This window comes from Nematolebias whitei, chromosome 7 (genome assembly GCF_014905685.2).
Source record: "Nematolebias whitei isolate Nwh7 chromosome 7, NemWhi1, whole genome shotgun sequence".
NCBI lineage: Eukaryota > Metazoa > Chordata > Actinopteri > Cyprinodontiformes > Rivulidae > Nematolebias > Nematolebias whitei.
In genome coordinates this window covers 28,467,272-28,493,185 of record NC_056504.1, presented here as the reverse complement: position 1 = coordinate 28,493,185, position 25,914 = coordinate 28,467,272, and the positions used below count along the sequence as shown (strand labels likewise).

The 25,914-nt window shown below is 42.0% G+C and overlaps 1 protein-coding gene across 1 annotated transcript in view; it reads right to left on the bottom strand.

The window, feature by feature from the left end:
• cadpsb (Ca2+-dependent activator protein for secretion b) overlaps nt 1-25,914 on the bottom strand; it is a 143,227-nt gene that overhangs the window by 60,614 nt on the left and 56,699 nt on the right. Inside the window, exons 4-9 of the mRNA XM_037678709.1 lie at nt 21,825-21,905; nt 21,047-21,280; nt 18,646-18,767; nt 12,288-12,399; nt 8,971-9,110; nt 8,593-8,659 (exon numbers count right to left, since the gene is read on the bottom strand). Coding sequence (XP_037534637.1) covers nt 8,593-8,659; nt 8,971-9,110; nt 12,288-12,399; nt 18,646-18,767; nt 21,047-21,280; nt 21,825-21,905 — 756 coding nt within the window. The remainder of the gene's footprint in view (nt 1-8,592; nt 8,660-8,970; nt 9,111-12,287; nt 12,400-18,645; nt 18,768-21,046; nt 21,281-21,824; nt 21,906-25,914) is intronic.

Genomic DNA, 25,914 nt, shown 5'->3' with positions numbered 1-25,914 from the left:
ATATATATATACATATACATCCATACATATATATATATATATACATATACATCCATACATATATATACTTATGTATACATATATATACATATACATATATATACATATACATATATATACATATATATACACATATATATATACATATACATATACATACATATACACATACACATATATACATATACATACATGTACATATACATATACACATACATACATATACACATACATACATATATATATATATATATATATATATATATTCTTAAATATATATATATATACAAATGTTTATATATGTATACGTATATCTATACATATATTTTAGCAATTTCCCTGAATTCAAAGAAAAATTGAGAAGTTTTTTTTATTTTCACAAAAATAATATATTTCACATTCAGCTCTTAATAGTTCTATTTCGTATAGGCTTCGCCCTTTAAGGCTGTCGCTGATGGGTTTATCCCGATTTGCGAAGCATTGCATTGAAAAATTTAGTCCACGCCCACCTGCTTTGTGGGCCCCACCCGGTCCGTATAAATTACGTTAAGAGTGGGAAATCGGCTCCCATTTTTTCTTCAGCAAGCTAATAGCACTGTCAGAAGAACGAAGAAGGAAAGTTGTGTAGATGACCAACCTTTATTAAGAATGCTTGGCCCGTCACTTTGACCTCCGGTCGTCCCGGTAAGCCCTCCTCCCCGAGGAGAATCTGACAAGCAGTCTTGTTTCAAGGTAAGCGCTGAGGAGTATTTCTCAGTGACAGGTCGCTACACGCTGGACAACGCCTTCTTATAATTTTCCTCTCATCGCCGACCCTCGGAGCGAATCGGATGGTTCCTCCGGGACAGGTGGCGCTCTGCTGCAGCACCCCGTTGCTACATTTCATCCTGGAGAGCGTAGTGTCGGTGGAGGGGGGCTGAGCGAATGCTCACCTCATCCCACCTTGTTTTGCATCGGCGATCACACCGATCTCGGCTGACGGCGCCCTCTGGGGTTGCCCGGCATAATCCAGGAGCCGCTGGCATGAAGGGACACTTTTTTACGTCCCACTCCTTTCCCGCCAGTTCGGTTGATCCGGCGGGAAGGTTGTTTTTTCTAGGTTCCATTCCGGCTCACCGTCCTGATCCATCTGGCCTTGTTTTCCCAACAGGACGTCCTACGGGCGAGGCCACAGCCGGCTTTCTTGGTAGATTGGGGGGGCCGGTCTCCACAGTCTGCACCCATCTCCAGAGCAGGGGTTCACCGAGCGGAAATTCCCTCAGCGCTCCCTGGAGCCGAGCCTGACAGAGGCTTCATCGGAGCAAGATGTCCAGGTGGACTAGCGTCCCGTGCCTCCAGTTAGCGTAACCCAGACGGTGACACTGCTCTCCAACTGAGCTCACCAGTATGCGTTCCAGATGGCTGCAGCGAACAACACGTTACGCTGTTGGCGTACACGTTCAGAGGCGGGAAGAGATGGTGGGCCCTCTGACCTTCGGCTAGCTCCGCTCTCGTCGCGGCTGTTCGCTAACGATGCTGTCGGCCCCTGTAGTACGCTCTGTCTGCAGGGCAGCTGACGTCATCCCCAACCGGTGCGCCTCTTTTGCTGTCTGCCGCCCCGCATTGCAGCCGGAGAACGAGGTCCCAGAGGTTCTCCTGGCTCATCACTCCACCTTCCTCTCAGGAGAGCTACAGAAGCTTTTTGTTGGAGGGCCTTTCATCAGCGAGAGATCATTTCAAGATGCTCCATGGCTGCACAACGCCGCCCCAGCTCTGCTACGCCAGTTCCTCCCGTCAGACGTCCTCGGCATCCGGAAGTTCAATTTTTCCTGGACTCCGCCAACAGGGGGCCCTCTAGGACAACAAACAGAGCTCAGGGGAAGATAACCAGGTGTCGGTTTGCTGGAGGTGTGTTGATGACACGATGTGGAATAAACATCATTTTATGATGAAGTGTCTTTTAGCCAGCCTGTCAGCACGGATGATCTGACAAGCTGCCCCATCACACACACTCATCATGAATGAGCCTTTTAAAGTTATTTCATTCACTGCCAGCGGTGCCAACACGCGCTCGAGCAGCCTTCACCTATAAGGCGCTGCGTTATGAAAGCGCGCACGCATCTCTCAGCGCCCGCCGTTCACGTCAACGTTAATGTGAGACCGCGGTACGAGCCCAGTAACGTATCTCACTCTCGGCAGGAGCAACACGCGTTTTCATCGCAGTGGTGTCAAATGCGCGCTCCCGCTGCATAAACTGTTTCACAAGCCTCACAGCGGCTCCGCTCCTTCATCCTCGAAGAAGGTTTTCTGAATTATTACTGCAGCTCGTGGAATCACTAAAAAGCTCACGTGATTTGCAGCCAAGAATGAACGTGTTCTACAGATCAAGCCCAGTGGTAACCTCGCCCCACAGATGCCGCGCGCTGCTTCCTGACCGCACCAGCGTCAAATGCGCGCTCCCGCGGCAATGCTCGCTTAAGGCGTCGCATTAATGAGGGCGCGCACACACGACCCTTGAGGGCATGTCGGCTCATACGTGCACCCGCTCCCCAAGCGTTTACACGGAGCAGCTGCACTCAACGTGAGCACAACACAGATGAGCTGTGTCCCGCAGCATCAGCAAACGTACAACGATTTGCATGCTCGGGGGCGCGCCTTTTTTTTTCTTCCTTTCTCTTTCAGCATGAACCAGCTCACATCAGCATGCATGTGAGTTCACAGCATCAACGCGTGCCCGCTTGATAACGTTATAAACGAGTGGCAATGAGCGCGCGCTCCATACCAATAGGCGAACCATTTTAATCTGGGGATTCACGCTGCAATACAGCTCAAACCCCGGTGCAGAGGAAATCTAATGACGTTTTCTGTCATTTCTACAACAGATCTCGTCCCCTCTCGCAGAAGTTCAGGAAATTCTGATTAAAATGGAATTTCCAGAGTCTCAGAAGGAGAGGAAAACACAGGGTTCCTCTCTCGTCACTCCCTGGTCCTAACCAACCGGAAAGATGAGATTTATTCTAGATTTGTTAATTTTGAACTGTGAGAAACAACATTCCATTAATGCGCCCGAGCCGCTCTGCAGCTGCCGCACAGAGCAGGGAGAGGAATTCTGCTTTATCTGGACATCTGCTGCTGAGCAGTTTGTATTGACAGGTGGCAGCAGTGCAACTCACGTGAAACCGGTTGAATGATATCAGCTGTTTCCGTCAGCAGACCTACGTCACACATGTCAGACTTCACAGAGGCACACGCATTTAACGAGCTGTGGGGGCACTGTGGTTCTCCACACAGCAGCTCATTTAAATGTTTTTCGAGTGTCGCACGGATTTTTTTTTTTTTTAATCTGATTCAACACTTTGCCTCCGTGCTGCGGAATCATCATGGTTTTTGATTCACACAGACAGCAAGTGACTGTTGCATACATAACTGGCAGGAGATGTATGTGCTCAACCCATGTGCCACATTGTGAAACAGATGCTGTGTGGGGCACACCCAATCTTCTCTCCATTGGAGTAGGGTACATCTCCTGTATTCTGAACAGGGGACGGATATGATGTCCAAAGACGGTCCTTTGTGGCACGGGGACCTGGGACCTTCCACCCAGAGCTATGGCTCAGACGCAGCAGAAATCCTACGAGCAGTTGTGGACCTGTTGTAACACAAGAGAACGCTCAATGTCAACTATAATTATCATGGAGCCACGGGACGACCCACCACTAAGGGTGGACGTGTCTGCTCACAGCCTGTGGTCGTAATGCTTCTTCACCTCCCTCTCTCCCTCTGATATCACGTTTTTCTGAACCGAGCTCAGGAGGAGGGACTGACAGCTCCTCTGTCCCAAGTGCGTGAACGCATCATGGCTCCCAGGCCTACAACACTTGTTATCGGGGCGCTCGTGGAACCTGCCGTGGAGGGAGGACGCTCTCCTCCAGGCGGGAGGAGCGATCAGGAGTTAATCAGAATAGGCCAGCACCCGTGGTCTGGCCGCTGTGCGGATCCTTTTGAGAGGATGGATCTCTCTCAAGATGTAATGCGTACGATTCAGGATTCACGTGCTGCAACCACCACAACGCTGTTCACATCAACTGGTCAGTTTTTCAGCACTGCTGTACAGAGAAAGGTGTAGAGGCCATTTCATGTTCACTAGGTGGTGTGCCGTCCTTTCTGCAGCAGCTGATGGACAGAGATCTGGCGTTCAGCTCGTGTAAAACGTTCAATGCGGCCATCTCTTCCTGTCATGAAATTTTCGAGACAGAACAGCTTTAATCATCCGATGATGAAACGTTTGGTAAAAGGTGTACAGAGAAGGCGTAGAGGCCACTTCATGTCCACTGGACGACATGCTGTCCTTTTCTGCAGCAGTCGATGGACAGAAATCTGGCATTCAGCACGATTATCGTATGCTGCAGCCATGTTTTCTTCTTGTCTCAAAGTTGTCAGAGACAGAACAACCTTTAATCATCCTCTGACGGAGCATTTTGACTCAGATTGAAATAGCAGCTGTGGGCCTGTTTGTGACACGAGAAAATGCTCAGTGTCAATTATGGTTTTCTCTGAGCCCGCGAGACGAACCACCGCTGGGGGTGGATGCGTTTGCCCACAACCCATGGCCCAAAATGCTTCTGTTCGCATTTTCCTCCACCTCCTCTGATTTTTCGGTTCCTGAACCGAGTTCAGGAGGAGGGATTGACAGCTCTCCTGGTGGCCCCTGAATGCGTGAGCGCACCATGGTTCCCAGTCCTGCAACGCCTGCTGTCGGGGCACCCGTGGAAACTGCCGTGGAGGGAGGACGCTCTCCTCCAGGCAGGAGGAGCAACCAGGAGTTACCCAGAAATAGGCCAGCACCTTTGGTCTGGCCGCTGAACAGATCAGCTTAGAGAGAATGGGTCTCCCACAGGATGTAGTGCGCACAATTCAGGTTTCACGTGCTGCATCTACCACAGCGCTGTACACATCAAAGCGGACAGCTTTTCAGCGCTGGTGTACAGAGAAGAGTGTAGAGGCCACCTCATGTCCATTAGGTGGCATGCTGTCCTTTCTACAACAGCTGATGGACAGAAATTTGGCGTCCAGCACGATTAAACGTATGCTGCAGCCATCTCTTCCTGCCACGAAGGGTTCGGAAACAGAACTGTTTTTAATCATCCGCTGATGAAGCGTTTTCTAAAAGGTGTACAGAGACGCAGGCCTGTTTCACACCCACTTGTTCCACAGTGGGATTTAATGCTGGTCCTGCAGGCTCTGATCAAAGCTCCATTTGAGCCTCTGGATCAGGTTCCACTTAAATTCTTGTCTCTTTAAACAGCCCTGCTGCTGGCTTTAACATCCGTTAAGAGAGTGAGTGATTATCTGCCCTCTCTGTCGCTCCGTCACGTCTCAGAATTCAGGCTGACGGCAGCTCAGCTGATCTAAGACCGAATCCAGCTTTTATGCCTAAAAACATCACGAGCTCTTTTAAATCAAAAGTGATATCATTGGAGGGGTTTCTCCCCCCCCCCCCCCCCCCCACAGATCAGAAGAAGTTGCGTCTTTTCATCTTCTCTGTCCGGTGCGGGCGTTGACATGTTACATAGCGTGCACAGCTGCAATGAGTCAAACTCAACATTTGTTTGTGCATTTTAGAGATGCATCTGCAGGTCGCCCATTATCCACCCAGCGCTTGTCACACTAGCTGTGTGAGGCCATTTCTGAAGCCTACAGAGCATCAGATTTAGAGCCTCCTGTCAACCTCAGAGCACACTCAACCAGGGGTATCGCATCTTCGACTGCCTTGCAGTTGTCATAATGGTATGACAACGCAGGACATTTTGCAGTGCGGCCACGTGGTCAACACCCTGCTCATTCATTTGCTTTTATCTACGTGATGTGACGGCTCGTCCCATGACACATTCTGTCCTTAGTATTTACAGAATGAATATTGTTGTTTCATGGAACTCCGTTTTACTCACATCTGTCTGCATGCATTACAGTGTGAGATGTTGTTATCAATCTCAAGTTGTGATTGTTAAGTGTGAGATGTTGTTATCAATCTCAAGTTGTGATTGTTGTTTTGGTTCTATTGTCACTAATCAGTTCACGACTATTGTTACCAATCAGTTCATTTGATTAATAATCAGCTCTCCTGTTATTATTAATCTGTTCATACTGTTCAGCCGTAAACCGATTGGTTCATGGCTCTTTTCAGCATTTTTTCCTTCCCTGTTGAAGTTTCCAGGGCGTTCATGCGTTCAGAACGCATAGTTATACAACATGCGTCTGTGCATGGCACACATAATTACGCAATGCGTTATTATGCACATGGGGAGCTGAGTGACAAGACGTTTTTTGGGCAAGCTTCTGCTTCATACGGTGTTCGAATGGACCCAGTGAGGCGAGGACAACATCCGCTTTGCCCTTAACCCATCAGCGACAGCCTTAAAGGGCGAAGCCTATACGAAATAGAACGTTGGTTACGTACTGTTACCCCAGATTCTATGAGTATAGGCGTAGCCCTTTAAACGTCGGGCCTCACTGGCTCCTGAATGGCTGAAGAAAAAGCTATTTTGGGAGCCGATTTCCCGCTCTTAACGTAATTTATACGGACCGGGTGGGGCCCACACAGCAGGTGGGTGTGGCCTAAATTTTTCAGTGCAATGCTTCGCATATCGGGATAAACCCATCAGCGACAGCCTTAAAGGGCTACGTCTATACTCATAGAATCTGGGGTTACAGTATGTAACCAACGTTTCTATTTGGACAGTCTTTAAACAAAGTATAAAAGGTCTACCAAGGTTGAGGCAGGTCATCTGGACTTCTGTATGGTTTACCCCAAATTTACAAACAAGATTGATTGTTAGCATGATTAACAGTGTTACTTACAATGTGTCCAAATTTCTGCTGTCTGTACTCATCCCTTTGGTTGGCAGCTCAGAATACCACATACAGAACACCCCATACAGAACACCACATACAGAACACCATGGATGTTGTGGATAAGGTCTGGTCAAGGGTAAAATCAGATGCTCTGAGCAGCAGGTCCATTCTCTCCACGGAGCAACTGTGCCAACTCTTAAAACTGTGCCTGCAGTCAACCTACTTCATATATGGGGGCCAATTTTATAGGCAGAAACATGGGTGTGCTATGGGGTCTCCAGTTTCTCCTGTTGTTGCCAACCTGTACATGGAGGAGGTAGAAAAGAGAGCCTTGACGTCCTTTTCACGGACACCACCGAGTCATTGGTTCAGGTATGTTGATAACACCTGGGTTAAAATTAAATCTCAGAAAGTCCAAAATTTCACTGATCACATCCACTCTGTGGATAAAAAAGCAGGCTGCCTTTCTTGTACTGTGAGGTCTCAGTCCCTGATGGAGGACTTTTAGAAACTGATGTGTACCTCAAACCTACCCACACAGACCAGTTCTTTGGACTCCCATCAGCTGCTGGAGCACAAGTTAGGAGTCATCAGGACTCTGTACCACAGAGCGGACAACATTCCCACTAACTCAAGAATCAGGCAGAAGGAGAAATCCTACACAAGACAGGCCCTGTAGCAATGTGGATTTCCTAACTGGGCCTTCCTGAAAGCAGAGAAGAAACCCAAACAGGACTCCAGCTAGCCATAAGGTGAAAAGGAGGAACCCAGACCCAGACCAGTGGTCATTCCATATGTTGCAGAAGTTTCTGAGACATTGAGAGGTTTATTTTCTAAACACAACATCCCAGTGGCTTTTAAACTCCAAAATGCATTACAGCAAAGACTGGTTCATCCCAAAAATCCAGTCCCCCAGCACAAACAGAGTAATATTGTGCATGCTGTTCAGTGGCAGGAGGGCTGTGATCAGTCTTACATCGAGGAAACTAAACAGCCACTGGCCAAAAGGATGGCACAGCACAGAAGAGCAACATCATCAGGCCAGGACTCTGCGGTCTACACTCATCTCCTGGCCAGCGGTCACTCTTTAGGGATGAAGATGCTCACATCCTGGATAGAGAGGAACGATGGTTTGAGAAAGGAGTAAAGTAGGCTATCTTTGTGAAAATAAATCGTCCATCATTAAACAGAGGTGGAGGCCTCCGGTTCAACTGTCCCCCTCTTACAATGCTGTTATTGCTAGTATCACTCAGCCTCCTGCGAATAGCAAGTGGCCATCACGGCACTAATGATCAGCCTAATTAATGTTAGGCTGATGGTTTCTCCTATTGCATGTGAACAGCTAGTTTTGGCTATCAACAGCAAACTGGTTGATCCACTATGAGAAGGTATTGCTTATAAGACTGAGTTTATTGTAGCTTTTCAGTCTGAAGAAGTCTTTCGGATAAAAGACGAAAAGTTTCAACAAAGTAGAATTTGTCCAGAGGACCTGACTCAACCCTGTTAGATTTATTTACCTGGATCAGAGAGCCTGCATCAGGACAAAGTATAAAAAAGTGTTTAAAAATTCTTCCTATCATCTTTAGAAGCAATATACACAATGTCACAACTACATAAAAATGTGAATCATAAATGTGTTTAAATTTTAATCTAAAAAGGTTTAAATGAGTGTTTAAGTCCTATTAGTATGTTAAAAATGACCAGAACAACTCCTGCACAAGGAGTCTGTTCAGCTGAGTACATATTTTGTTCACAACCCACCTGCACGAGAACAAAGAAACGTTTTTTCCAGCGTTTCCAAACATTCTTTCCAAAAGCCCACAGATACCTGTAAATAAATAAATAAACCATGAAACAATCCAGTAAGAATGTCCAAAACACCACAAACACAGAATAATATCTGGTGGAACAGTGGAATAATTACTTTTTTTTTTTAATTGTATGCATTCCTTACTGTAACAGAATTTTAAATGGTAAAGCTTTTTTTATTATTATTATTAAAAATGGAGGGGAAACACACACTGGCATCCACCAGGGGGAGGTGTGCCCTTCACAGTATTTTTCCACAGCATGTGAACTGAACTGAGAAATGAGGCCAAGGAGCTGAGAAGGAAAATGTGTTTTTAGTGGGTCTCTTACCCGCAGTGTTTCATGTTCTGTGGTTTGTCCATGCGCACAGCCAGTTTGATCTTGAGATCTTGGTCGGGGCAAGCCTTGGTCACGGTCATCTTATGGAGCTCCGATTGTTTGGGGCTGTTTGGTGTCGGGTGGAGGACAACCTGCACTCAAAGGAGACCACAAAATGCAAAACTCACTTATTAATGAGGCTGACTGTTCAGCGGCACCAATTAGTGTGTGTGTGTGGTGGTGGCTGGTAATTATATGTCTTTGCTTCCAAAAAAATCTTAAAACTGAGTTGCAATAGAGAACAAAGTGACACTTCACTCTGCCCTCCAAGAAGAAGATGTCTAATCGCTCCTTGCCGACATAGAGCTTTGAGGAATCCGGCTTTGCTGTCAACTCTGTCGCAGTGAGAGACGAAAGAGTCTTGTCGCCGCCAAGGTCACTGTCACTACAGGGATGTCTGAAGCAACACGGCTTGAACCTGCAGCCCCATCTTTACCTACAACTACCTGCCACTTCCAAACAAGGAGACGCAGGCTAGAGAACAGATTGGTGTTTCTGCTCTCCTGACATTCAAGTCAAAGTGGGTCAGATGAAATTTAAATAAAACTTAAAAGTTTTTTTTATTTTTCATGTTCAAAAACAAGCACAGCTACAAACACAGGTAGAAACATGAAACATGTTTACTGGGAGTCTGTGACGTCTTTAGAAAACCTTCCAAAGCAGTGGTCAGATGGGAGAAACTGCTTATCCTGAGGCAGCACATCCAAACCTAAAGCCAGACCAGGATTTAGGACTTTTGGGTTTTCATATAACTCTGTTTGAAAAATATGGTGATGTACTACAGGTCTACTTTATTTTTTTAATTTTCTTTTACAGATTTATAGGTGTAGATGAACAGATGCTGAGATATATTCATCAATTAAAACGGGTTCTTCATTTTTCTGGACTGTGTAACATACGTGCATTGATTTTAATAAAATGTAACGTGAGACGTTATTTATCTTTGACCCATCAAAATGAATGTGGTCATTTATTTACAGAATCAAAGTTCAACATCAAACATTTACATTAATTTGGCAAAATATGAAAATAACAACATAATTAATCAGCGAGCTGTACAATTATGATCAATTATCCACACAGCGGTGGATGAGCACTTTACACAGACATTTCTAAAAACATCTGGATTAATTTTCTAGCAGAAAGGAGAGTGTAAAGATGGAAAGATGAAGTTTATCTGAGAGAGATGTGTGAGGGAATTTGTCTGTTTTAACCAGAACAGCACGCTCCATTGAAATCAGCTTGGGCCAACGGTACGCTTGGTCGAAATAGAACTTTTACCTTGCAGACGATAGCTTCAGCGTCGGTGTAGAGCTCTTCTTTTGACTCTTTCAGCGTCTCCGTGAGGACAGCTAAAAACCTTGGGAGTCGTGTGAGGTTATCCAAACAGAAGTTATAATTCCCAAAATCGTCTCTGGTTCAGCTTGATTCTAATTTAGCAGCATCCATGAATGCCTGCGTATGCATTCTGGAACTCCCAAACTCTCTGCATCTGAATTCCAAAAACTCTCTGCTTGAACTGCTACTCCATCTTCAAGACTGAGCTTACAGCAGCTTCAAGACTGAGCTGAACTCTCTGTACTGAGAACTGGGCACATCTCAGAACTGCTACCACACAGAACTACGATCATCTCAGCACTAGGAGATACACAGAACTGAGAGAACTAGGAAGTACCGACATTTTAAAGAGGCTCTATTTCCGGTTCATTTGGGAGTCTCTGATTGGTCAATGTCAACCCGACAGGGGTGTGTTTTGTGACGTAAGAGGTTACTAGAAGTCAGAAAACAGCGAGAATTGTTATGGAACAGATTAAAAATGTTCTCAGAGACAGAGAGAGAAATGTTTTGGCGAGTTTGGAGAAACAGGTGCCAACTTCTCTGTTGACGTCTGAGAGGATGTAAAACAACGCCCATTCGTTCCAACAACTTGTCTGCTTCGACTCCTGACCTTGGAAAACGTACACTGCTCATTTAAAGACAGAAATCAGAAAATGCATAATTACTCTGTAACAGGCCTTAACATGAATTCTACTTTGCATAAGCAACTAAAAATCATTGTTACTGTTTTACAGTTAATAAAATTGATTAGTTCACTGTAACATCTAAAATGTTTGAACTAAAACACTTTGATTATCAAACATTTGTAAAACAGGAATGATAATAGAAAAGAGAGTGTTCTTTCACTTGAATTTTCAAGAAAGAAAGTCTCAGGATGGGTGAACCTGTATTTCTGGATTCAAATCAATGAAATGACAGTTTCTGTCCCACAAGGTTCTTAAGGTCAAGGGTTTTGACCTTAGGCTTAGTTTTGACATCAGGTCAAGTTCACTACATAGGGGTGGCCAATGCTCTTGGTGGTAGAGTTGCATTCGGGTCCAAAACATCCAACCCGACCTGGTCCCAGCCAGTAGTCATTATTTCCAACCCCCCCCCCCCCCCCCACCACCACACACACACACACACTCTGATCAGCCGAATTAACAGTAATTACAGGTCCGAAACAGACCCCCCCCCCCACCTCAGGACATTTTTTATTACGTTTTGACTGCTTATATAGTTAGTAACAGTCGGCAGACACACGCGGCTGAGTAAAGGGGGCAGAAGATCAGAGCTGAGGGGGTGTTTGTCCTTTCATGGCCATCAAAGCGCAATAAATGCTTCCCCTGCTTCTGCCTGCATTCTGCATTATTCAGAAACGGACCCTGCTCTGACATGTCAGATATTTTGTGATCGCACCTGTTTGGATCATCGGCCGCGCAAGTTCGCTGAGTGCAGCGGCTGAATGAATGTCCATTTTGGACTGATGGATTGCTGGCCACCTGAAGCTTAACTGAACTTTTGACCTCTTTCAAGGCCGCTCAGCGTGTGGTCAAAAGGCCACATGTGGCTGGTGATTGCATGGCAGGACATGTCGCCATATACAGTAAGCGGATTGTCAGCCGCGCGCATCCGCTGATGCAATCAAAAGCTCGACACCGACCTGGCCCGCACATTAAGCACATTATTATGGACCCGCCCGACCCTAATCTGGGTTGGGCAGGTCCGGGCTCCAGGTTCAGGTTAGAAATGACAGCTCTACTTGGGGGTACCCCTGTTAGGAGCACAAAACGATATGATGTTGATAATAAAACATCTTTACATAAATATGTTTAGAGCTTTTTGACACTTCTGAATCACCCTCTAGTGTACTCATGTGTTTTTGTGGTACTTTATGTAGTTGTGTTGAGATCAGAGTGAAAGCTGAAAGTGTGACAGAATGAAGGTTTTACCCTGCCCAGTTCTTTGTCTTCCAGTGCCAACACCCCTGTGCTTTCTGTAAACAGCTTCACCTTGACAGCTGGCAAAGGGTGTGTGGTGGTGAAGTCCCCCTGGGTTCCCCAGCTGAAAAACAAACAAAACGTACTCCAGAGCTTTCACTTCCATGACAGCAAGACGGAGCAGTGATCACACTGCGACTTCATTTGTTTATCTGAGCCGCATCAACTCTGGTTACAGTCTTCTCACGTTCTGACCTAAAACGGCAGCCTTTGCTTTTTTAGAAATGTATTTTTTTATTATTATTATTATTATTTATTATTATTTTAAATATGAAAAAACAAAAAAATGCAGTAGACCCAAAAGGTTAGGAATATGTGAAATTCTGAATTAAATAAAAAAATAAAGGCAGTAGTTTGAGTTTTTTCGTCTTTTATCTCTCAGTTAGTTTTGACATTTAGTTTTTAGAGACTTGACACTTTAAGTTCAAGTGAATTTTATTGTCGTTCACATCACATGTGGTACATGAGGTGGAACAAAATTACAGTATGTAATCAGGGTCCCAGATAATAATAATAATACTTCTTTAATACTGCATTTAATACTGCTTTTGAGAATAGTTTTATAGAATAAAAATAACACGCTGCATTTTTTGTTGTTGTTGTTGTTGTTGGAGTACAAGACAATGTAAGTCAAAATAAGTTTAGTGAAGTCATGTTTAATTTCATCATCAGGAAGAAACCAAAATTAGTCAAAGACTATAACTTCTGAATGAAAACATCAACTCACAAACGTGATGAAAAACAGAAATATTGTACAGAAATTGTTTGACAAACAAATCATTTGTCACAAATCCTGAATCGAGTTGGGTGCCCTAAACAAAAAACATTTATAGAAGCTCAATCGAGGCTTTTAAAAGAAAAGTTTTAAATAATTCTGACTGTAAGGATCCAATAGATGAAGAAAAATAGATATACCGGTAGTTTTATTTTTGTTATTATAGATTGCATTATTTAGTCATGTCTCATGACCTTGAAGAAAAAAAGTTATATTTTCAGGTAAATGAAGCAATAATTGTTTAATCTAAAAATATGTTATGAGTACACAGTATAAAGAATTACAATGACCTTGTGAATACTACTGATGAAATATTTTCACACACTAATTTAAACCATGTAGATCCCTTCAAAGCTCTGCACCAACTGTACTGGTTGTCATAAATTACCCATAAACCCTGCAGAACTGAGCAGTGTTTACTAAAGACAATGTTTATCTTTGTGTATTTTTATGATGTGGTGAGGAACACAGAAAAACCTGCTCAGTCAAAATCTGACAGGACACTAGTTCTATACTTTAAATGAGGATTTGGAACCTTTTCTTTATTTTTGGACATTATAGTTATTATTTCGTTGTTTCCACACGTACTTAAATCTGAATTTTGTCAAGATATTTGCCTTTTGTTTTAAACTTTTTGTTTTATTAGGGATATTTGGTGTTTTCTAGTGTTTTGTTTCCTTTCTTATGTTGTGTTTAGATCCCCGTGTCTCTTGCACCAGTTATGTCATCCTCAGTCAACTTCTCCAGTGTTCTCAGCCTGCCACTCTCACCTGTTCCCAGTCTACACTCAGTTCAGCTATTGCCGATACCACATTACTTCTGTTCTTTATATTCAGTCTCCTGCCTTCAACAGATATTTCCATAAACCCAACAAACTTCTCTGTCATTACAGCAGAGTTGCACCATTTGAAAAGTACAAAGAACTGCCAGAAAGTGATATTTCTGTCCCTTCTGCTGATATTGTACCATGTACAGCAAAGAGTGAATAATAAATGCAACCTAACAACACCGTTTAACTTTGTTTTCCAAAATACTTTACTACGTGTTTCATAATCATTGATTTTTGTTAACATTCTTACAACTTTTCCTAGGCTATGACACTGATATCAATAGATTATAGCAAAAGAGTACGAAGCTGTCAGAAGATGGATTCGTGATCATTTCTTCCAGCATCCATCAATAAATCTATGTGGTGTAAGTATACAGCTGCAGTCATTTATATTGTGATTAATGCGTCATTCTGCACTGCATTTAAAGATCTGCAACACTCAGTCATGGCTTTTACACTTTCACCCGAAAACTGACGGTGAATTAAATAAGTGTTCAACTAAACAAGAAGACAGTGGGCTGAAAGGTAACAATGGAGAAAACAGAGGATTCATTACCTTTTACGTTTTTTTTTTAACAAGTGGTGGAAGTGTGTTTAATCAACATGGTGTCTTTTCAGAATGTCATTTTCTTTAGTTTTTGTTGTTGTTTTTGTTTTTAAAGAGGTTTTTGTTGCCGTTCACAAAACTGCAGCGCTAAACACTTCTGAGATTTTATATCTGAAACCAATGACTGGAGTCTCAAAGAAGTTTTGGAGAAATTTAACTAAAATTAAGTTTAGTTTCTTATTCATTTAGACATATGCTACATCAGCAATAGTCTTTTGTTATCTGAATAATCCAACATTTAGAAATAAACCACCTCCCCCAGAGGATGGATGGTTTAAAATGGAAACTGCTCAGATTTTCCACATCAATATTTTTATGAATAGTTTTTCAAACATGGGCTTTCTTGTTCCAAAGAGAAAGAGAGAACTGTATGAAATCTGACAAAAACAATATTTCTTAAGTATAGAATCAAGTGGTGGGAAAAGCTGTTTGAAAATAAAATTAACAAAAATAAACATCTGGAATAGATTTTCACCTGTGGTTCTCTGCAAAGTACATATAGAGTCAACAAGTTTTAACAGGTAGTGAAATAATAAATAAAATTTAAACAAAAAATATACAGTGTACGTTGTATTTTAACATCTTCTCCTACACACCTGGCAAGTCAAATCAAGTTAAGTCAGATTTATTTATAGAGCACATTTAAAACAGAAACTGTTACCAAAGTGCTTACAAGCTCAAACCGTGTTTTATTCCGATATTCATTTCTGCTTCACGTGCACTGAATTTTAAAATCAACCTTATATTTTGTTCCTCACTTGTTTTTTCATTGCGTAAATTGGTGAAACACATTTTGACATTTGATCAAAAATGTTCTTTAACAGACAAAAGTAATCAAACCTGTAAGTTATTACCAGCTCTACTTTTATTAGTAAAAGGGACGGGCACTATTCAATGAAAGCTGCTAATGTAAATTAAATGTTAACAATAAGTTTTTGTTGTTTTTATTGTGACTTGCTGTCATTAATATCTCCTCATATCTTCCATGTTGGCTGTAACAAAAAAGGTTGAATCATGTCATCTGGATTTCGTTTTTTTGTTAAAAAGAAACGTTTCGCCCCTCGTCCAAGAGGCTTCATCAGTCTGAGGCCTAGCCATCTGGTATTACCCAGAAGCCACCCTGACTCGTGTTTCAAGCCTGCCTCAGATACCCCTGAAGTCTGGCCTTTTCACTAATGGTTTCTTTTTAACAAAAAAACGAAATCCAGATGACATGATTCAACCTTTTTTGTTGTTATATACCTGGATGACTGAGAAAACAAACTTCATGTTGGCTGTAATTTGTACTTACTCATTATTTGTAGAAATTATGATTAAAATGACTAAAAGTCGGCTTAGTTAATATAGTAAAATTATTTTATGGCTAAAAGTTTGCCCAGATTGCTTCAAAATAAACATTAACAATGTAAATATTTTACATGTCATTTTCTATTTTTAACAACTAAGAAAATGTAACTTTGCATGCCTTTTGACGTTTTAGTCCCGTTATCTGTGTTTTCACAGAACATTATTGTTAAAGATTTTTCTGTCGCTCAGTTGGGAGGAACAGCAATGCAAGATGTCGGCAATGACATAACCTTTATTCAGAATAGGGAGGAAATAGGGCACCATGCCAGCGTGGCACGCAAACTACAAATGACTCACTTTGGGAAGTGACTCATATATTACAAAATGACAAAGATTACAAAGTAAAACAGAAACATATTTCATCTAAATCATGTTACACAACATACATGTGCTTTCTGTTGGCTCGGACTGATCCTGTTCCTGCCAAGATGTTATGCACCTTATGCAGCCATAATATAAATGAACTGAGGTTATTTTGGAATATATTAGGAGCACTGAATTATTAACCTTGAAAATATTATATTTGAGGCTTCACATCAACAAAAACGCAGTAACTTCAGTGTATAGAGGCTGCTGGATGACAGTGAACAGTCACTGCTGACTTGGGTTGATTTCCCATGAAACTACTGTTTGGCATGAAGGTGACCTTCTGCCTCAATGGAAGGTCTATTAATGGACATGACAGCTCTGCACTTCTGCAGCTCTTTCTGGAATATGTAGGAAACTCTGTGCATGTTCAAGTTGCTCATTTATAAATAAATAAATAGTAAAATAAGGGACATCAACTCTGCCATCAAGCAATCAAAGTTAAATGTAAATTCACAACAGTAATTTGAATGTCACTCTGAGGACACGGTTGCTGAACACATTTAATTAATGTATGTGAATAACCTGCAGCAGTCCGAAGATTAACACCAATTGCATGTGACGTGTGTACATGTGAGTTCAGTGCACAAGCACTCAGCTAACCATCCAGCCGTCACGCATCCATCACCAGGAGCCTTCTGGAAACTAAACTTTAAATGTGACCTGGATTTAACCTTTTCCTAACTTTAAGTTTGCATCATCGTTTTAAAAATGTTATAACTCACACTGCCGCAATGTCACTGAACAGATTTATGTTTCCACAAAACATGCACGCATATTACCCTTGGCTTGTTCTGCTCTAATCCCTTCCCTCATTCAAGGCCCTCCATCTCTCTTCATAAAATGGCTCTTGAATTAGGAAGATCAGAGGAGGAAATATGGACCTTAAAATAGCTCATTTATGCATAAAACTTTCATGGACTTTTATTACTTGGGCTGCACAGTGCTGGATTATTAGATGAATAAAGTTAAACTATATTTAGAACTATATTTTTACATTTTTTTCCTAAGTGGGACACTGGAATTGGCTGGTATGGAGTCTGATGACTCACTGACCAACCGACCGACCGACCGACCATTATCTGAAAACTTGTTCAGTTGAAGGATGGTGCATCTCTCAGGTTCTGCTTTAAGTCTTTGCTGGCTTTCTTAAAGTCCGTCCGTCTGTCTGTCCGACCGACCGCTTATTCTGAAGTCGGGTCGCGGAGCAGCAGCTGGTGCAGGGAGGCCCAGACATCTCTTTCCATAGCCACCTCTTCCAGCTCTTCTGGGAGGACTCCAAGGAGTTCCTAGACCAACCGAGAGACATAGTCTCTCCAGCGTGACCTGGGTCTTCCCGGGGTCTCCCAGTCGGACATGCCTGGAGCACCTCCCTGGAGAGGCTCCCAGGAAGCATTTTTACCAGATGCCCGAACCACCTCAACTGATTCCTCGTGATGTGGAGGAGCAGCGGTTCTACTCTGAGTCTCTCCTGGATAACTGAACTTCTCACCCTGTCTCTAAGGGAGAGTCCAGCTACCCTGCAGAGGAAACTCATTTCACCCACCTGTATCCACAATCTCATTCTTTTGGTCACTACCCAGAGCTCATGACCACAGGTGAGGGTAGGAATGTAGACTGATGGGTAAACAGGGAGCTTTAATTTACAGCTCAGCTCCCTCTTCACCACAACAGACTGGCACAGCGTCCGCAATACTGCAGACGGTGCATCAAACCGTCTGTCAATCTCATGCTCCAGTCTTCCCTCACTCATGAGATACTTGAACTCCTCCACTTGAGGCAGAACCTCACCCTCGGCCCAAAGAGAGCAATCCACCCTTTTCTGACTGTGGACCATGGCCTCAGATTTGGAGGTGCTGAACTACTCTGGACTAAATATTCAAAATGTTTCTAACGGAAATCAACAAATTAAGGTTTTGCTCAGCTGCACAGTCCCATTTGCTTTAACTGTTATTTAGATGCAAAGTGCCATTGAGAGGAAATGGTGTCTGAGAAACATTACAGAAGAGCTGGAAATGTCTCCCTGCAACCAAGAAACCACTGAGATGTGGGAAAGTTTAGCAACAACGCAGTTAACTCTAAATATTCGAGAGCACCTTCTTAGTCCATTCTTCTGTGGGTCTCTGTGACTCCATTGTTACCCTGCCTCTTACATGGATTTATCCACAAAACTGTTGATGGCTTTTTTTTTTTTTTTTGTCCAGGCAAACAGCCACAATAAGCATTTCATTAAAGTTTATCTTCCGTGAAATGGGTGTTTGTTTTCATTCCTGAGAAACATTTGGAACCTGTGTCATAAAAAGCGCTAGACTCTAACATCTACACCCGACATTGTTTATACTCATACATACATGTGAAAAACAAACATGCATCTGTGCACACTTACGTTGGCTTGGATGCCTCCGCTTGGTCAGTCTGGAGCTTCTGGCCTCCCTCCACCTCCATGGTGCAGTAAACAATCCTGTTCGGAGCCAAAGACTTCAGTCCCTGCACTTCCATGATCACCACCTGGTAAGCACAGGAACCTCAGAGAATGTTGCAGAGGAGAAGTGATTCATCTCTTGAGAGCAAAGGAGTCAGCGAAATACAATCTGAGCCAATGACTGGTTACCCTCACAGCTACTGTCTTCACTGCACAATTGATTCTGGCTGATTTTCAGCCAAAAGAGTCAGTGAAAAGTGTAACTATCCTCCCAGGACACTGCACCTCCCAAACCATGAGCCTGCTTGCAAACATAATCTGCCACATACACTCTTACACCTTCTCTTGAAAAGCTCAGGGATTACAATGTAGCACTGCTTTTGCCAAGAGTGCCAGTTAAACTGTGACTGTGAATTTCAATGAGACAGCCTGAAGCAGAAATATGTGTCAGCTGGATAAGAGTTCATTTTTAGTAAAACTTTCCTTTCAATCGTCTGCCCTCATGGCACCACTTTATTTTATTGCCTGCTACATTTTTTTTTTAATTATCTTTATCAATGCAGCCGTTTTAAAGATGTATTTGGGGTTTAGTGAGAGTAAACAATTGCGACAGATCGACAAACATAAAATTGCACAATTGTGGATCTGCATGTTAAAATGTTTGAGCAGATTATTTAAAGGAAATTCTTTGTGGATACTTATTGTTTAAGACTGAGCTAGAACAAACTACAAATCCTGTTTCCGAACTTGTTATTTTCAACAGATGTGAGAGAAAAATAGTCCAAATATTTCAGAATCGGATCTGGGGAAATTTCCCTCCGTCTCAATAGTGGGGAACTTTTGTGGTTTTGGTTAGGACATGGTATGGACTGAAACCACCATTCTATACTGGTTAGCATTTTCAGCATAGCCTTAACATTTTTACATAGTTTTGTTTCCACAATCTACGTTAAAATCTCCTTCACTGAGTTTCTTGCTTATGGCAGATTCTGAAAGTGTCTTAAAACTGTTTGGTTACTAAACTTACTAATAAATTTCAAACTGTTCAAACTTTGACTTTATCTCCTTCGTGATAATCGTTAATGGAAACATTACAGTTTGTTGGTTTCATTTCTGTTGCTTTTAGTCAAGCATACTGTATATAACAAAGGCTTTTTTAATTTATAGATGTTCCCTTTCTATCATGCAGATGCTGAGCTGGCTTCAGGGTTGCCATAAAAATTTAAAATGTCTTAAATACCCCCTCCGGTTCTGTGCACATTTTCAACAAACCCAGCACACACCTCATCGTAGAATATCTTTACCGACCACATATGGCAGTTTAGGTCAAAATACTATCATTTTAAAGCAACAGTACTATAGTTCATAATTTCTTATCTGGCAACCCGACTGACATTGAAACTACTGTGTTTTTGTGTGAACTCGCACATTTTTTGTTTATTACCCACAATAAACATAGAAAAAACACTAACGTTTCCAGAAGTTGTTCTCGTGTAAACGGGGCCTCATAGGTTGATCACTTTGACTTGGTCAATTTAAAAGTAGCTCACATGCTGAAAAAGTGTGGGTGCCTGTGTTATATACCATTCAAATTGTTTGTGTTTATGTTTTATTTTTTAGTATTAGCCTTTTGCATGCAAAAATTCATTTTTTAAATTTTATTTCTGAAAATACTAAAAATATGTGCATAGCATTTAAGGGCGACTATTTGTTGATCCAAACTATCAGAAAAGAGCATTTCATTTCGCTTAGCATTACCCGTATCAACACATAAATAGTTTGTGTTCGGTGATGAAACGCTTCATATTTTACCAGAAGACGTTTCTCATTTTTCCAGGGGAAATTCTGCCAGTTTCAGTGAGAACCCACGTAGAAAGAAACAAATAAAGCTTTAGCTAAAAGTGCCACCTCACAAAAATATAAAATTAGCACTGTTGAGCAACACTTGGTGTCTAAAATGCTGTTTCCACCATCTTTGTGTGAACAAGCCAAAGGGATAGATCACATTGTTTGCACATCCTGCATTTGCTGATTCTAAAATAGCACCGCATCATATGACGAGAGGTGCGATTGCTCTCTGTTCTGTGGTGATAGCTCCTCAGACAAGTTGATAACAAGATGAGTCACATTTCCCATTAAGGAGCAGGTAGAAAGGCTTATGTGTACATGTGTATGTGTCAGTGTGCTCCTCACACAGCGTCTGTTCAGCCCCTTGAACAGGTGTGCTGTCTGTTCCTATTCTTAGGCTGGAGCAGAAAAGTAGAACAGTTTGGATTTATAAGCTCTCGTTTTTCCAGATGTAGTTTTGCACAACTTGTTTTGGTGATTTTCACACATTAGTCCCATAACTGAAGCTGTGCTGTACCTCCAAATTGAATGAGAGGACCACATCAGATTTGGACAGTGTGTTCTCGTCCTCCTGGCCCATGTCGATGATGGAGGTGTTGTGCCCACGTTTCAGTTTCTGGAGTTTAAACTCGCCACCTTTGGACACAGGCATGCTTTCTAGATTGGCCATCAGCTGATTCACTGAGGACTTGAGTTCCTCGATGTACATGGCCTCCATCTCTTTAGACACAAATTTGGGAAACTTTCCTCCCTGGTGGGAAAAAAAAGCTGTTAAAACTCTTCAAAACACTGAAAGTGTAACAAAAATAAAGAATGTTGTTAAGTCAAACCCGAGGGGTAAAGGGCATTTTGAATAATATAACAATAGGAAAGGAAATGACAAGAAAATATATTAGAGAAATAAAGACAGGGACACAGAAACACATTATTATGGAACCATTTTGACACAAAATATAAAATCTAGTTTTTCACTTATTCAAAATTTTGCTTATTTAAGTCCTCCATAATAATTAATGAAGAAAATGTTAGGTTATTTATAAAAATAAAAAAAAACAGCTAAAAAAAGAGTTGACAATTTTAGGTATCTGACTATAAAGAGTCTCTGTGGAAGAAATTAATTTCAACACATATGTGTGTAATACAGATAATTTGTATAGTATGTATTATTAATGGCAGCTGAAAAGAAGCTGTCACGTTGATGTTTATTGAAGTTACGCCATATTAGTAACATATTAATTGTATAGCAAAGCATAATAGAACAATCTGAGGCTCGACCCCTGCAGAGGCAGACTCACCCTGGCAATCTGGTCTGCCATCTGAAGACGGCCATCGAGTTCTCTTCTGATCTGTGCAGCCTGCTCGTCCAGATTGTCCAGCTAATGACAAACAGACAAACGAAGGTCATTTAGATCATTTTACATAAAACACACAATGTATACACAGTCAGCATCAAAAGTTATCTTTAGTAAATTTATTCACAAAAAAAAAGGTAAAAAAGGAAATTTTTTTTAGGAAAACCTAACCCCTTAAATTCCTTAGGGGTTAGGGTATGAACAAGCTACTTTCACATGAGCTGACCTTGTAAGATCATTGCGGACATTACAAAACAGCACATCTTTACACAAGACTCCTTTGTGTTGTACATAACCTATGAATGTATAATTATGCTTTTTTTTAATAAATCCTCTGAGGGGATAATACTTCATCTTTTTTTTCTAATATTTGTCACTAGGAGTGAGTGACCGGGTGAATATTTGTCTTGTCTGTGTGTATGTAACCCTGTCCAGGGTGGACACTGCCTTTCACAGACTGACTGCTGGAGTTAGACATGAGCTCCCGGCCACCCTGACCAGGAGTGTGCAGATTGAGACGGATGTGTGAATGGTTACACAAAGTATGGCTTCTTTTTCTTTTTTTAATATACTGCAGTTAAAGTGGTTAAAAGGGCCACTTGGATCTGTGCCAGCCACTGCAGAAAGGTCCCACCTCCTGAGGATCTAAATGAGAGGATATAACACAAAAAATATATCTAAATTAACTTTTTCTGACCCCTTGGCAAGTGGTCTAAGACTGTGATTAAAGATGGCCAAGGCCGTTCTGACAAACCAGCTGGCTGCCTCTCACACACCTACATTCATCTATTAGCTTGTTGGACATCGTACTCTAAGAGTGACACCCATGGATAAAGATGGACTGCAGGCCTTTAGTTGATCTGTAAGGAACTAGAACTGACAACACCTCACAGAAACAGAACATAGCAATTAGCTGTAAAGCAGAATTTTTTATAGCTACTTTCAGTACACTGCTGTAGTGGCATTAGTGCCCCCCATTCCACCCACTCCTTTCCCTAACACACTTTATTTTGTAAAGGACAACAACCCAAATTCATCTTGCAATGTGTGCTCTCTGTTTTCTGCTGATCACACAGAATCCTGAGAGCCACATGTGCTTTTTGGTATGTCCACCTGGCTCTCACCTGCGTTTGGGAAATAACATTTCTCACTTTCCTCCTTTTCAATCCCTCTCTTATTTTCATTTCTTCTCTTTTTGCTGATTTCAATAGAAACATTTACTATCCTTCTGAGCTGGGATGTAGCACACCCCAGAACTTTGTCTAGATATGTGGAATCAATTATTATCATGTACTCACACCTGCTTGTCCAGAAATGCGCACTCTTGTATGGGTAACCCCCCATGTAACATCTTGAACACACCCTTTCACATAACTAGCCTTCTTCTTCACTTCCAACCCTCAACATTTCATTGCAAATGGGAAACAAAAGATTTTCATCTCCGCAGGAGCAAACATTTTGTCTGGTGTTTTGCCATGCTGAGTTAATAATGCTCATAAAATCCACAGTCGTCACAACTTCTTTGAAAATATGGCTGCTCTGATTGTTAAAGAATTTCAAAATCTATGATGTATATAACATGCAATATGCTTTTACAGCACCAGATGGCCCTAGACTTGCTTTTGGCTCACTCTGCCAGGGGATTAGTGCTGCTCCTCCTCCATTCCTAACAAAACAGGAAAACATGATCTCTCTGACACCCACCTCTTGAACTTTCCTCTGTCCAACCTTTGGGCAGCATGATGGCTTTGTGGTTAGCACTGCTGCCTCACAGCAAAAAAACAACAAACAAAAACAAAACAAAAAAAAACATGAATCTTGAGTTCAAACCCTGGTTTGGGTCTAGGGTTTTTCTGTGTGGAGTTTGCATGTTCTTCTCATGTTGGAGTGGGTTTTCTCCAGGTACTCTGGTTTCCTCCCAGTGTCCAAAACAAGCATATTTAGGCTGCTTCCAGGCCTCTCTTGCTTAATAGATCTGTGATCTCAAAGGGACTTGTCTGGTTAAATAAAGAATAAATGCATGCATTTATTAAAGGGTCCAGAATGCTGGTGAAGATTCTCAGTCATCCAGGACATGATGAATTCAAAAAGCGTTCAATACAAAAACAACTGGACTTTATTTGTAACAGAAGATGTTTCACTCCTCATCCAAGGAGCATTCTCAATTCAAAGAGCAGAGAGTGAGAGATTCAGGTTATAAGGCTGACTGAGATAAGACACACACACATATGTAGATTGGCAATTCACACCTAAACACCTTAACAGTAAGAGTCTTTTGTTCCTCTAATTCACAGACGAGGCCCCTCTGTTCCCATCAGGTGTGAAAACCGGCTGGGAATCTGTTTTAAAGTTGCATTATAGGTTTTTGAAAGTGGAAATCTGAGGCCTCCTCCTCTGTTAAGAGACGGCTTTTCTCTTTTTACATAAATTGCTTCCTTCACCCCCCTCTCAAACCATCTGTGTTCTCGGTCCAAAATGTGCACATTTTGGTCCTCAAAAGAGTGTCCCTTATCTGTGAGGTGGAGGTGAACAGCTGAATTTTGTCCAGAGGAGGTGGCTCTCCTGTGTTGAGCCATGCGTCTGTGAAGAGGCTGTTTAGTTTCTCCAATGTAGAGGTCTGGACAGTCCTCGCTGCACTGGACCGCATACACTACACCACCCTGTTTGTGTATGGGTGTTTTGTCTTTAGGGTGGACCAGCCTCTGTCTGAGAGTCCTGCTGGGTTTGAAATGTACTGGGATCATGTGTTTGTTGAAGATCCTTCTGAATTTCTCTGATACTCCAGCAACATAAGGGATGACAATGTTTTTCCCTCTGTTGTTCTCCTTTTTCAGTTTATTGGTGTGTTTTGTAGATTTCCTCACTGACTTGACAAAAGCCCAGTTAAGATATCCACATGTTTGAAGAGCTTCTTGAATGTGTTTCTGTTCCTTTTCCTTACCTTCTGTCTTCGTGGGGACGCATTCGGCCCAATGTTGTAAAGTTCTGATGACAGAGAGTTTGTGTTCCAGTGGATGAACAGAAGATATTGGTCTGTGTGGGTTGGTTTTCTGTAAACTTCAATGTTGAGGCTGTCCTCTCTCTCCATCTGAACCAAACAGTCCAAAAAAGGCAGTTTGTTGTCGTTTGCATCCTCTCTGGGGTCCAGAATGTTGGTGGTTGGAACTGGTGGAACTGGTGCTTACTTCTGGAGGATGGTGTTCTTGTCTGTTAATGCCCCTCTTGGTTTTTCTGGTCATCCTTTTCCTGATATTTGTGGTTGTGTATGATCAGAAGAGAGGAATGCAGATGCAAAATTATATCGTGTCATGACTGATTGCAAAAGGACATTTTATATTTGCAAAGGGTATTGTGGCTACCTGCAAATAAAGACATTTGCTTTTGACTATATTATCATAATTATTTAAAATTTTGACAAAGTAGTGCAAGCAAGGCTCTTTCTATGGCTGTCGAGTTTGCGCAGCTCAAATCACAGGCGCTCCCTGGAAGCTGATTGACTCTAGGGTAAATACTTCCTCATGTAGATATGTACATCCTGTTATCAGCCTGTCTTATATTTTTAGGGGCAAACTCTAAAAGTCAAAAGAGGTTTTTCCTTTTGAAGCTCCAGAGACTCTGATGTGTAAAATCTCTGGATTTTCTTTTTTTTTTTATGCTGTGGGCCAAACTTGAGATGGACATTTGAGCTGAAATACAGAAATGAGGATTTGCAACTTAAAAAAAAAAAAAAAAACTTTCTGAACTCTGAGGCAAATTTGTATTTTTAATGCTTTAACCCTGATGTGGGCAATATCTCCATAACCTCACACCATGTTTTCAGCTGCTGGCACCAAAATAAAATGAAGAAACCTCTAAACTCTACTAGTGAAAAAAGCATTTCCCCCCCCCCCCCCCCCAAAAAAAAAAGTAATTAGTTCATTCACGAGTAGCTCAATGGTTTCCTCGCTTCATATTCACATCATCGTCTGTTTTCTTCAATCAGTTGTGCAAAAGCAGTCCTCTCTTTTCTAACATTTTCTTTATTTATTGCATA